Source organism: Muscardinus avellanarius (assembly GCF_963383645.1).
Source record: "Muscardinus avellanarius genome assembly, chromosome: 14".
In the NCBI taxonomy this organism is placed as follows: domain Eukaryota; kingdom Metazoa; phylum Chordata; class Mammalia; order Rodentia; family Gliridae; genus Muscardinus; species Muscardinus avellanarius.
The window spans coordinates 27640705-27654489 of NC_137800.1; the positions used below are offsets into that span (position 1 = coordinate 27640705).

General features: G+C 32.2%; 1 protein-coding gene across 5 annotated transcripts in view; it reads left to right on the forward strand.

The window, feature by feature from the left end:
* The window catches only part of WDR17 (WD repeat domain 17), a gene marked incomplete at both ends in the record, with an annotated part of 69447 nt that overhangs the window by 54886 nt on the left and 776 nt on the right, over positions 1 to 13785 (forward strand). For 2 of the 5 annotated variants that reach the window (XM_080710606.1, XM_080710608.1), the window contains 8 exons: positions 124 to 263; positions 1846 to 1866; positions 4253 to 4364; positions 6574 to 6715; positions 7019 to 7121; positions 8308 to 8409; positions 11459 to 11557; positions 11867 to 12050. In XM_080710606.1, the coding sequence (XP_080566732.1) occupies positions 124 to 263; positions 1846 to 1866; positions 4253 to 4364; positions 6574 to 6715; positions 7019 to 7121; positions 8308 to 8409; positions 11459 to 11557; positions 11867 to 12050 (903 nt within the window). Of the gene's footprint in view, positions 1 to 123; positions 264 to 1845; positions 1867 to 4228; positions 4365 to 6573; positions 6716 to 7018; positions 7122 to 8307; positions 8410 to 11458; positions 11558 to 11866; positions 12051 to 13785 lie in introns of all 5 variants that reach the window. The other 3 variants (XM_080710607.1, XM_080710609.1, XM_080710605.1) reach the window with 2 other exon arrangements.

Consider the following 13785-nt stretch of genomic DNA (forward strand, 5'->3'; position numbering starts at 1 on the left):
TATTTTGTTAGAATAATTGCTTTATAGGCTAATACTACTTTATCTGCTTTGTGAGCTTGGAAGGGAATGATGATCCTACCCAGCATCTATGCAACTGAAGAAATTATTTTCTTATTGAGCAAGCTTGCTATGGCATACCTGATTCGTGGAAATGAACTGGAGTTGGCAGTCTGTGTGGGTACAGTACTAGGAGAATCTGCAGCAGCAGCAACCCACTATGCCCTAGAATTACTGGCAAGAAAATGTATGATGATTCCAATGTGGTAAGAATTTCTAAATTGAAAGAATAATTTTATAATGATGTGTGCTTTTTAATAATATGTTATATTTTATATGTATTAGATTATAGGATCTCCTTTTGTATAAAAAGATACAATGATGGAGGAAATGGTGACAGGGGAATGGACTAATGCTCAAAACCTCCATGGTTAGATACTGAAATCTACCACCATCCCTCTGAAGTAGCCCACTTGTAATTCGAAGCACCTAAAGTGTCATGGGACAAAAAATGTCCACTTGGTAGGATCATCAGAACCACATATTTCACTGGCTTAAAATTTTGCATATCTACAACTGTTATTGACAGATCTTGTATCTGAGTTTAAAGAATGAAAAATGTAGTCACTTTTCTAGTGCAGATCTGCAGAGCCCTGTTCTTAGGTACCATTAGTGAAGATGGGATGTTCTCTCTCATTCAGTACATGTGTTTTGAGTAAAGATGATTTCAGAATTTTATCTTCCAAACTACTAGGACCTCAAGAAGTTTCCAGATTTATTTATCAAGAATGGCCTCTCCCCATTACACAAACCTTGCACGCACAAACCCTTAACATGAAGATATGACTATTGAATATTATAGGAGATCATAATAATAATTAGTGTCAGCTAACTAACACACCTATACTGCCTACTATGTGCCAAGGACTATATTAAGCACTTTAGTTTAAATAAACCACTAGGTCTTACAAGATATATATTGATTTATGTGAGGTCTCGGTAAGTGGTGCAACCAAGATTCAAAGCCACATAAACCAGCACTAAAATTTGTATACCATCTCATTATCTGAAGCTGTATTGGAAAAAGAGCCTTTTTAATTCTCAAATTTAGTCTGGATCTGGGAGTTTTGCAGAGAATTAGAAATCTCATAGATGTTCTCATTTTTACATGTATCTTATTGTAATGTAAGAGCTCCCTATCTTCCCAAAAACATAGTGGTACCCCATTACCAGCTTTAAACTTAAATGTATTTAGTTCTGACTATTTTCTGAGAGTACCTAGTTATACTCAGAACTAGAGTAGTCAATTATGTAGTTATTATTACTTGCCTTGGACCCATCCCAAAACATTAAGTCTTACATTATTTATTTATGAAGGCAGCAGATTCCATGCCAAAAAAGTCATCAAGTAATACAAGTGAAATGGGATTCACTTTTTTAAAATGAAGGTAAAGTGTGGCAAATACATATTATATGAAAAATGTTAAGAAATCTTTCAACTAGCTATATGTCTTGGCTATTTTAGTAGAAAATAAACTTTTATTACCTTGCAGTACCCCTACCCCAAGAGCTTTTCCTTTACAAAGCCATGGATATGTGTGCTAGAAACCAGGATAAAATTCAAATTCTGAAATATATAATATTGATAAGGTTAGTTTTCAGGAGAGAGCTATAATCTTCATGCCTGTTTATAGAGTTACACAACTTAAAAACAGAATAGTACATAAAAAGAATACAATTTTATAAACCAAAAACACTTCATGTCCTTTACAAATTACTGATAAAATTTTACTTATCTTGATTTTTATAATATATTTATTATACTCATATTCAATATTTTATTTTTAGCTTTCCATCCGTTGGATACAGGTATCATCTAGTTTTATTTTTTAAATATGTTTATTGTAAAAATTTATATGCTGTTTTGAGTATTTAAGTGCTACCTCTATTATAAGAAATGTTAATTAACTATTTTCACTCTGCTGTACAGTGTGCCTATATATTATATAATTTATACAATTTATAGCAAATAAAATCTAACCACAAACTAGTAACAATTCTTATAACCTATGTACAAAAATCGCTCATGCTTTTATACTTAATCTTGTATCATAAATAAACGGTGGCCTTATACAATACCAAATAGTAGCTAACTTGGATGCAAAATGTTCTGATGTTAAAATTTAAGAGTTTGTATCATTTGGTTGATCAATATCATTTCATACACGTATATACCAATGAGTGCAGGTGTGTGCACACACACATTTACCTCCCATACGTATACTGAAGTTTAAAAAAATAGTAAATTAGATTTGAGAATGAATAAAATGAGCTGTCCTTGCTATAAATTTCATTACATTAGGATTTAATGTTATAGCAAGAAAGTCAGGTTTTGTTTAGAGTTGACAGAAGCTTATGATTTTATCATAGATATTTTATAGGGGCTAAAAAGAAATGAAAATTTTATATTTTTATGGAAATTATTAAAAACTGCTATAAGGCATCAGGCAGGGTGGTGCCCATTTATAATCCTAGCATTCAGGAGCAGAGACTGGAAGATCACAGTTCGTGGACAGCCTTAGCTACTTAGCAAGGCCCTTCACAAGTCAGTGAGACCCTGTTTAAAAAAAAAAAAACAGAAAAAAACTAAAAACTAGGGCTGAGGGTATTGCTCAGAGGTACAGTGTTCCTGGGTTCCATCCCCGGTACTACAAAAAAAAAAAAAAACCTGCTATTAAGTTGTGGTGTCAGAAAATACACAAGCTCATTGATACTTTTTAGCAAGGACAAGTAAACTACTCCAATTTGGAATTTCCAAAAACGTTCAAAGTTTTACCTGACCAGTGATAGTAAGAAGACTGGCAATTTGAGAAGACATTATGTTTCATTAGTAAGTGGATAAGGAAAAATAATGTAAAAAAATTGACAAGATAGAGAATATTATTCGCATAATGTTTAATTATTAAATGTTTTATGTAGAATTTTATATTCCATTAAAGTTTTTATTCTAAAAACCTTAACCTATCTAAAATCATTAGTATTTTAATAGCTTTTGTGTATCTTTTCTTTAGTAAGACTTTCAATTTGATGCCAGAGGTTACAAATTGTTTCTACTTCTATATATTTTTGATTAAGCACCTTTTGTATTTAAAAAATAACGAAATACATAGATGACAAATGTATATTTTACTGGAGCCTTCACAAACAAGATAAAGGATTTTACTCCCAAGGATTCCTTGGTATACAGCTTTATACTCTCACTTGAAAATCACCTATTTTAGCCAGGAGTGGTGGTGCATGCTTGTAATCCCAGCATTTGGGAAGCTGAGACAAGAGGATTGCGGTTCGAGGACAGCCTCAGCTAAATAAGCCCTTTGCAACTCAGTGAGACCCTGTTTCAAAATAAAGAATACAAAATAAGGCTGGGAGTATAGTTTGGAGGTAGAATGCCCCTGGATTCCAGCCGCAGTACCACAAAAAAAGAAGAAGAAGAAGAAGGAGAAGGAGAAGGAGAAGGAGAAGGAGAAGGAGAAAAAGAAAAAGAAAATCACCTATTTTAGGTCATACTATTTATATGCCAATATTTTGAAAACCAAATATCTTGAATTGTTTTCTCAGTTATGATGTGTGTTGCCAAAACATATTACCTAGTTATTTGAAAATAAGATTTTACAGAAAATATATTTAATATAAATTAATATAGTTAGTTCATACCATTTTATGTTTTTAAAACTATTTAAGTAATTTCTTCTATTGAATTTTTAAAGTACATGAGAAAACTACATTTCTATCTTTAGTTTTACCCAAAGTATAGGAAATATGCAAAATACCAAAACTTCTGAGCATATGGTAGTTAAGTAAATATTTCACTGATTTCGGCCACCTATCTTAATAGAATTTTCTACTGTTAGATAACCAAAGTTGATGACTTAGCTTTTACAGTTTTCTTTAGTTTGTTCCAAAAAACATATACAAACTACTTAGATTTTTAGAGAATTATTCTGTAATGATAGGATTTATTATAAATATGTAAATATTCATGTATGGCAAGCTTAGATATTTTAAAGTATTTAATACTTTGATAACATACTTAGCCGTCACAGTTTTGGGTTTCTATAACATGCATTTAGAAGACTAGCATGATTAAATAAAAAATTAGTACTGTTTATTTAATAGGAAAACAAAGATGGTATATTATGAGTCTTATTTTTAGATCACTTCTTCATTGAATTTTCTCCTTTTGTTATGTAAACAGGAATTTGGCAGCCGATCTTCTCTTAATGATTCCTGATAACGAACTACATTTAGTAAAACTCTGTGCATTCTACCCAGGGGGTATGGCAGAAATCAGTGATCTTCATGAGAAGGTATGCTGATGATTCTAGTTTGGAACTCAGTATGATTTAATTAAATTCAATTTCAAGCAAATAAAGATAGGTGCAGAAAAACGAATATACAAAAAACATATAAAAGGTTTCAACAAAAATTATAGCAATAACAATTTATTGAGCTTCTAACATATGCATAGACTTTTTAAATTTTTACATATATTTGTATAGTACTTAATTCTCATGAAACCATGATAGGCAGGAAATACTGTTCTATTTTATGAAGTAAGTAATCTCAGAGAAGAAATGGGCTTGTCTAAATTAGTTTCAAGTGGAGTGAGTATTTCAACTTCAACAAGTCAAACTGGAAATCCCAATCCCTTTCCACTATACACTTTGCATATAAGGTATATTTAAAACTTTTTAAAATAGACAATATAAGACCTTTAAAAATTAGATATAATATTTTTAACCATTTTCTAACATGCTTTAAAAGACTCTACTATGGAACATAGGAATCTATATGCCAATATAATATATAAAATGCCAAAATATTTAACAATAGGGAGATTGTTTATTTATATAAATTATAGTATATTTTATACTTCAATGTCAATAATCTATGAAAAATTCATGTCTCTAGTTTTGTTGATATGAGTAGATGGTTATAAAATACAATTGAAGATCACAAACTATCCACATGCCATTTGTTTTCATTTTCAAATAACCATTTAGATGCATCCTTATAGCATATTTAAGAAAATCTTTTGTTTTTTTAAGACAAAGGTAAAATTTAAGTAGGATATTTTATCAACTTTCAAAATAAATTTTCTTTATTTGAACCTTGATTTTTTTCTGAGTGGGTGAGTGGCCCTATTCATTCAAAAACATTTGTTTATTGAATATTATGTTAATACAGATAGACCAACAATGTCTGTGACTGAGTGTGTGTGTGTGTGTGTGTGTGTGTGTGTCTGAATATTAAGGAAAATATTGTGAAAGAATAAATGTCTAAAGTTACCAGGAGGTTATGAAATTAATGAAAATTTTAACTTTAAAATTTATATTGGTATATAATAGTTACATATAATAGTGGGGCTCATTATAACATTCATATATAAACAACATAATTTGATCAACTCATTCTCCGGTGCCTCCCCTTACCCTTCTCTTCATCCTCTCCTTATTTCCTCCCTCTGTCTACTGGTCTCTCTTATATTTTCATAATTTTTTTTTCCTTTTTCATTTGAGGAACCTCCATACCGATTTCTGTAGTTTTTGAGCTCGTTTACATTTCTTCTATCCCATATCAGTTGCTCAGCAAATGACTGATAATTCACGAATAATATGAAGGTCCATACGTATGATAATCCCCTTAATTCAGGTTTTTGTAAATTTTTTCTTTTAGAGAAAGAGATTGAGAGATTTAAAATTTTCAGTCTTCCTTGTTTTGAAAAGTAGGAAATATAAACTATTGAATACATGCATTAAAATAAAGTGAAAAAACATTCAACTATCATTGTTGCTTAGAGGCAAACTTTTAAAAATTGTAAACTCATTGGAATTTAATATAAAAGGTAACTTTATTCTATCCACATTATGGCAGCAGAACAACTTACTTGAGGAGGACCAGACTTTGAGTTTGAACAGAAAAAAAAAATGTGCAGTGTGTTTTTCATTACATAATCATGAAATATCATGGACCAAAAATATCTATTTTGTGGATATTTCATAATGGCCACTATCCTTACATATATTTTAATTTTAAAACTTACATATTTTTAAACTTACATATATTTTCCTCTTTGAAATAAGGTTGCTTGGTCTCAAAAGCTGGGTGATAGTGCAGAAGACATATGATGGTGCACTTTTGATATTTACACATTCAATATAGGCTCTGGCAATGTTCAATACATTCTAAAATAACTGACTTCGGTAACTTTGCTAAATTGCATTTTTAGATATTAATTTCAATATTACAGCCAATCAGGACAATTTAATTCTATGTCTATTACTGGGTACTTGTGTGGTGGAAAACTGTGGACTCATTAGCTATGACATCATGTCTTGTTTTAGATCTTAAAGATATTTCCATAAATATTTGCTCTTACTACAAATAATTTTACTTACTTCTATTTTTAGAAATTTTTTAAGTAAAACATAGGGCCATATGAAATATTTATTACTTATAATTGCTCTTATCTTTATAAGTATTAGTAACATTGTCATAAAATCAATTATTTCATAGTGTAAACTACCCACAGTAGAAGAATGTATGCAATTAGCTGAGACAGCCCATGCAGATGGCAACGTATTTGAAACTATAAAGTATTATTTATTAAGTCGAGAACCTGAAAAAGCCCTTCCTGTTGGTATTGACTTTGTCAAAGGTAAGTTTCTAGTTGGTAGTATAATTTTAAAATGTAATCATGCACTTGATCTTGTCATTCATCTTGATAATAAGCCATTCTAAATTTAAAAGGAGATACACTGCTGATGTAAAATACAGCATCTTTTCTGATTTTTATGATATGAGGACCTGAGAGAGAGTGAATAGAAAAATGCATCTCATCTGGAAAATAAACAGATAGATAGGACTGACTTTACTTAATTTTAACTATATAAATTAAAATTGGATGGACACATTTTGATAGTATTAATTAAGAGTCTCTTAATTGATTTTATTTTGCCAGCATGCATCAGTAGTTCAGATTGGACACTGGATACCATTTACCCTGTTCTTGACCTATTGAGTTATATTCGTACTGAAACGTTAGTCTTGCATACATGTACTGAGTGAGTACTTTTTCTCCAAAATATAAAAAAGGATAAATTCAATGTTTAAAATGTGTTTTTGTGTGTGTGGTGTGTGTGTATGTGTGTGTGTGTTGTGTGTGTGTGTGTGTGAGTGTGTGTGTTCATATAGGATCATTTTGGACAGGTAGGTAGCTACAGTTGTAGAAAAATTAACTTATTGTTGAATTCTCAAGAAAAAATAATGAGGTCAATTTGAATTGAATATTAAATATGAATAGCCCAGTTAGCAGTATCTAGTGTGTATATATATATATATATATAATTTTTTTATATGTGTGTGTACATACCCATACTCACTTGATTCAAAGACAGGTAATTAAAAGTTTTCACATAGTTCTAGAACTCAAATTCTCAAGAAATTAATGGTCATATTAATTATATATCATTATATGTAAAACATCATACTAGGCTTTGGGGAAAGAAATACTTGTATTATGAAGTAGAAAATACACATCATACTGAAATTTAAGTACCACTTAATGACACTGTTTTATAATTAAATCTCTCAGATGAGGCAATATCCTGGGAAACTGGTGAATTCTCTGAGCAGGAAATAACAGTAAATGTTGTTTGTCCTTTAATAGAGTCTACCCAATATGCTACACATATTCCTAACTCTGACCAAAGGAGTTACTTAGAGATAAGTGACAAGAAGAAGACATCAAAAGGAAGCTGGGGTTATAGGTCAGTGGTAGAACTCTTATCCAGCTCCTGTGAGGCTCTGGGTTCAATCTCTATACTGCAAATCAAGATAAAACAAACACCAGCCAAAAAATAGAGAAAAACAGTCAAGAGTCAAATGATATTTAAAGACTTTTGTTTTAAATTGTAATTCATGATATGTCTTAAATATCAGAATAGGAATTATTAACTGATGAATAAATTATCTCCCTCAAGTTTAGAAATTTTTGTCAACTACTAAGCCAAGCATGGGAGGGAGGGATAGGGAGAGAATGGGGTGGGGATTGGGTGGGGGCTGACTGGGAAAAGTGTGCATGTATGTCTACAAAAGTATGTATCCTACTCTGATGTATGAATACAGTGCACCAATAAAAAAAAATGTGGCATAGACCAATGCAAAAAAAAAAGATATTTTGCTATAAATATCAACGATGTTTTATGCCTCAAATTATATAATTTAAAATATACATATATTCTCTTTTAGAGCTCGAAATGAATTACTCATATTATGTGGTTATATTGGTGCATTATTGGCTATCAGGAGACAGTATCAAAGCATTGTTCCAGCACTTTATGAATACACAAGGTAAGACAATTTCCCTTCTCTCATGAAATCAGAGAAAAATTTTTGCTAAATTGAATAGTCTCTGAGTGGATCAAAAAGCACCAAATGTATTATTACATGCAGTCAATAGTTTACTCAGAATGTGCATTATAATAAAGCAGTGATAAAATATATGAATTAAGAATATTATGCAAGTTAGTCACAAAAAATGAAAGGATGTTTTTTGTCATATGTGGAAACTAGGGAGAAATTGCAACACAAGAGATACTCTAGACAAAGGAGGAGAAACCTTAGTGGAGTGAGGGAGGGAACTTAATTGAGGGATGTGAGAGGTGGGAGGAAGACCTAAGAGCAAAATACTTCAGTGAACACGGTGTACATCTACAAACTTATCATGCTAATCATAGTGTGGGGAGGTGGGAGGGAGACAGCATAGGGTAGGAACTGGGGAAGGGCGCAGCAAGCACTGTGTGCAGGTGTGTCTCTATCACCTGGACTTCATCATAATGTATGATTACAGATACAAAAAAAATTGAACTAAAAATAGAATGCATTAGGCTATAAATGGGGGAACTCTAATTCTAGCATAAGCACATCAGGTTTATTGGTCTTCTTTGTGAAGGCACTTCAGATAGCCATTCCAGAGCTGTTGAAGCTGTTCATTGATTCTATCAAGCCTGAATTCATCTTTTTCCTCAAACTGACATTCTTGTTTTCTCCGCTGTTCTGTGAGTTTTTCATAATTGTAAGATATTTGTCAGCCCTCCATATATTTCATTTCATATATAACATACATATATATTCCATATATATACTCCATGTACATATGTACTATATATATATACACTTACACACACACACACACACACACACACACACACACACACACATGCACGCACATACTCTAAGCAGAGAGAAAAGGGTAAAAGAGACTTCAGAGGACTATCATCAAAAGACAGTTTTATGCAGGAAGGAAAGTCCACCTTAGAGCTTTGTGCCTACATTTTACTCATCTTAACTTTAACCCTACTTTTAAAATAAGACATAGGACTGAGTATGCTAACTTTCCAATCTCTGTGGTAGAAAAATATCAAGTAAAAGGTATTTGTGAGTAGTAGGTAACCTGTTTTATAGTTCAAGAATAATATACCAGCCTAACACCTATACTTTCTAACAGGTTATTGAACTTATTCTTAGCTTATTTTTTTAATGGGTTCTTTTTTTTTTTTTTTTTTGGTCTTTTTTGGATCAAACCCAGAGTGCCATACCTGCAAAACAGGCACTTTGCCACTGAGCTACATCCTGGCCCCAAACTTAATTCATTATTCTTAAATATACTAAAAAATAAAATTCACTTCCCCTTTTATAAAAATCTACTTCTGAATTTGCTAGATTATCAAATGGGCATAAGTGACTTTTAAACACTTGATACTGAGAGCTATAGAAGTAAGCATTTTTTTTGAGTACCCTTTATATGACAGAGAAGACTCTGAGAGAAACAGAAAGATTAATTATTCCTAATGTCTCCCTCTCATGAGAAATTAATGCTATCAGGGTACTCAAGGAAAAACCTGTTTCTATCCAAGCAGCATAAACAAAATTAGAAGGCAAATTTTAATGATTATTAAAATATAGGAACAATGGGATATAAAACAAAATTAAATGAGTAGTTAATGAAATATGCTTAGCTATATGTAACTTCAGTAATGATAAAAGTTAAAAAGAGAAACTGAGCTGGGCATGATAGGGCACAGTTGTAATCCCAGCATTCGGAAGGCTGAGAAAGGAGAGTCACGGTTTGAGGACAGCTTCAAGTACTTAGTGAGGCCCTTTGCAACTCAGTAAGACCCATTTCAAAATAAAGAATAAAAAATAGGGGTGTGGGTGTAGCTTGGAGGTGGAATGCCCCTGGGTTCCATCCACAGTACCACAAAAGAAAGAAAAAGAAGGAAAGGAAGGAAGGAAGGAAGGAAGGAAGGAAGGAAGGAAGGAAGGAAGGAAGGAAGGAAGGAAGGAAGGAGAAAAAATTGGTTGCTTAAATTATATCAAGAATTTTATTTATTTATTTATTTATTTATTTTTGGTGATACTGGGGGTGGAACCTAGAGGCTTTCTACCTCTGGGCTATACTCCCAGACCCATTTTATATTTTATTTGGAAACAGGGTCTCACTAAGTTCCTGAGAGCCTCACTACTTAAGTAGCAGAGGCTGGCTTCAAACCTGTGCAATCCTCCTGTCTCAGCCTCCCAAGCGCAGAGATTACAAGCGTGCGCCACCACGCCTGGCTTATATCAAGACTTTTAAAAAGCATTTTTATTTGTAAGGCAGGAGAGATTGTGAGAATGTTTCTTAAAGGAAATATGTTAGTTTAGAAAGAAGATTTCCAAGAACTTCTCTGACAATTCCATCTTTGTCATCTTGTTGTTCTGCTTGTTGACTTCCCTAGCCCGCTAAATACACAGCTCCCCCAAGGTTTTGTTCTCATTCCCTCTCTCCTCTCTTTCCTGCCGACCACTCCACTTTCCTCGTCTCTCCTTGTCTTTTCTGTCCTCTCCTTTCTGTGCACTGAACTTCAGGAGCCTCACCATTTGTTCAGCTTCACTGATCACCTCTGTGGAGATAACTCATTACTTTCTTCTCACATTTTTCTTCTCAAATTTACTCATTTTCCTGTGTTCTTTCTCTTAATGATGCTATTATATTTCTGTCATCTGAGATTAAATTGTCAGGGTTGTGATGAAGTGTTCTCTCTCACTCTGGCTATTAGTCACCATTGCTTAGCTTGTCTACATATTCCCCATACATTATACAGTTCATTTATTTTTCTGCTTGTTCACTCAGTAACTCATCCAACCAATGTTTCTGAGGCATCTTGAGTCTTCCAGAGTCATAAATGCAAAGTGTGTGTACGTGTGTGTGTGTGTGTGTGTGTGTGTGTGTGTGTGTGTGTAGTTATATTTATATACGGGTTAAATAATAACTATGTAGCTTAAAATTGTAGTTAAAGTGTATTTGCTTCTCAGTGTCTTAATTGTTATGTCACGTGCTCATTTCTTTTCCATGTTTCAGTCAGCTATTAAAACGTCGAGAAGTGAAAGTACCCTTAAAAATCGGACATCTTTCTAAGGAATTAGATGCATGGAGAGCTTGCACACCATCTACCAACCAGTGAGTGAAGATAATATAAAAGTTGGAATGTAGGAGGAACTTAATCTTGTAGTTGGAAAGGTGCATGTACTCATCAGTTTAAGCAGAATTAGTGAATCTTGATTTGTTGAGCATATATTCGATAATAATTTATAATAATATTCTTTTTTGCCTTGAAGTCTTTTGTATTTCTATTACCTAAGTCTAAAGCCAGTTTGCCTGTGTTTATAAAGGAGAGATAAATAATTATCAGAGACTATTTTTTAATATAAACCTCAATAATTCTGTGATTCTCTAAAACTGAACATTTAACATCTTTCTAAAATATAGATCATCAGAAGACTCTCCATATACACCACCTTCTGATTCACAAAGATCGGTTTATGAAACTTTATTAAAAAGGCTCAAGGAAGAACCACTCAAAGGAATTATTGGACCAGATTATGTGACTGGATCAAATCTTCCAAATCATTCTGATGTTCACATCTCCTGTCTTACGGGATTAAAAATCCAGGTACAGACTAATGTCAGACAGAAATTGTCCATTTCCATTACTTTTATGTGTTTTTTTGAAATGTTATTTTAAAAGAAGCATAAACTAAATAAAAATAGGTAACTGTAAAGAGGCATGGGGCCCAGTAAGAAAAAAATATTGCCCTTAATGCTTTTATGATAGTTAATATAAATGAAATCATTCTCCTTCATTTGTAAATTTAGAGAGACAGTCTAAATTATTATCATAAAAGTAATTCATATAATATATATACTGGGTAAGAAATTATATGTATACTTAGTTGTTTTAAAATACATATAGTTCATGTCCTGAAGGAAATTAAATAAGGGAGATAAAGATCAGTAGTTAAATAATTTTACCATAATATATAAAATTTAACTTCTAGTCCCCATTTGTATTAAAAAACACAAAACAATAAAAATAACTGTATAATAATTGTTAATATGTGATATATATATATATATTTACATTGTGTTACTGAACTTTTTAGCAATTAAAAATTACTGAAAATCTGTCATGAAAGATGGCCAATTCCCAAAGAATAGCCGTGATGTACAACCAAATGAATGACGATGAATGAAAGCAGAGCCTCTCAGGGTGACCCAGTGGTGTTACTATCTTGAAGAGACAGAGAAGTCGTCATCATACTGGAGCCAGGATTAGTTGTAGGAGTCTTTGGGAAGCAAACAAACTTGAATCCCATGAAATGCTAATTCCAATCACAAATTAAACTAATAGAGCTCCACTTCGCAATAATGTACACATTTTAATGCATAATTTTATGTTTCAAATGTAATGTTAAATATTACATTTGTAATGCTGACATTCCAGGCCACTAAAGAAGGCATTTTTAACACAACCACTCAAAATAAATGAAATAGCTGGATACTAATGTAAATCCTACATACAGCTTAACTGGCCACTCTAAGCCAAAGTCTTTGAAATGCATCAGTATTTCCCCAAACCTGGTACATAATTATATACACCTTTATTATCCACTTGTGTTTAGAAATAAAGCAGCAAATTCAATAATTTAAAATTAAGAATGAAAAATATGAAATTTTTGGAGCCTATCTTCAGGTCCACTCACTCTCCTTTATGTACCATTTTAACATTCGATACCTTTGTGCTCCTTGTCCTCCTCTTACAGTTCCTTTCCTCCAGAGTAGAATGGCCACATGACTGACAGACACCATATAACTGCTCTGCACCCAAATCTACTTTTAGGAATTGATCTGCTAATATCAACAATAAGGCACACATGACTAACAAACATGAAGTGTTACCCTCCCAGGAAATTTCTATTTCAAAAAAATTTTCAAAAGAAAATCAATGTGTTTAGGTTAATATTATAAAAGTTCAGGTACCCACTGCTATGAAGTTATATAGAGCTGGTCATATGACGGGGTTTCTTGTATCTAGAAATAAGTGTCTAACAACAAATGTATCATTTAAAATTATAACAAAAACCTGATAGCTTTATCTCATTAAGAAAATAAAAATTGTACCATATTTTGTTTTTAAAATCATGTATTTCCTTCTAAGAGCTAAGTTTTACATATTGAAAGTTGTTTTTGCGTAACTACCCTGTGCATACATGATATGCAGTTTCATAATTATTGATACAACTAATTTATAAGTATACCCTTAAGTCACATGACTGAATATAACTTTAAATTGTATATATGCATATAAATTAGTATATTCTTCATCTTCTGGAGAGCAGGATTGAAGT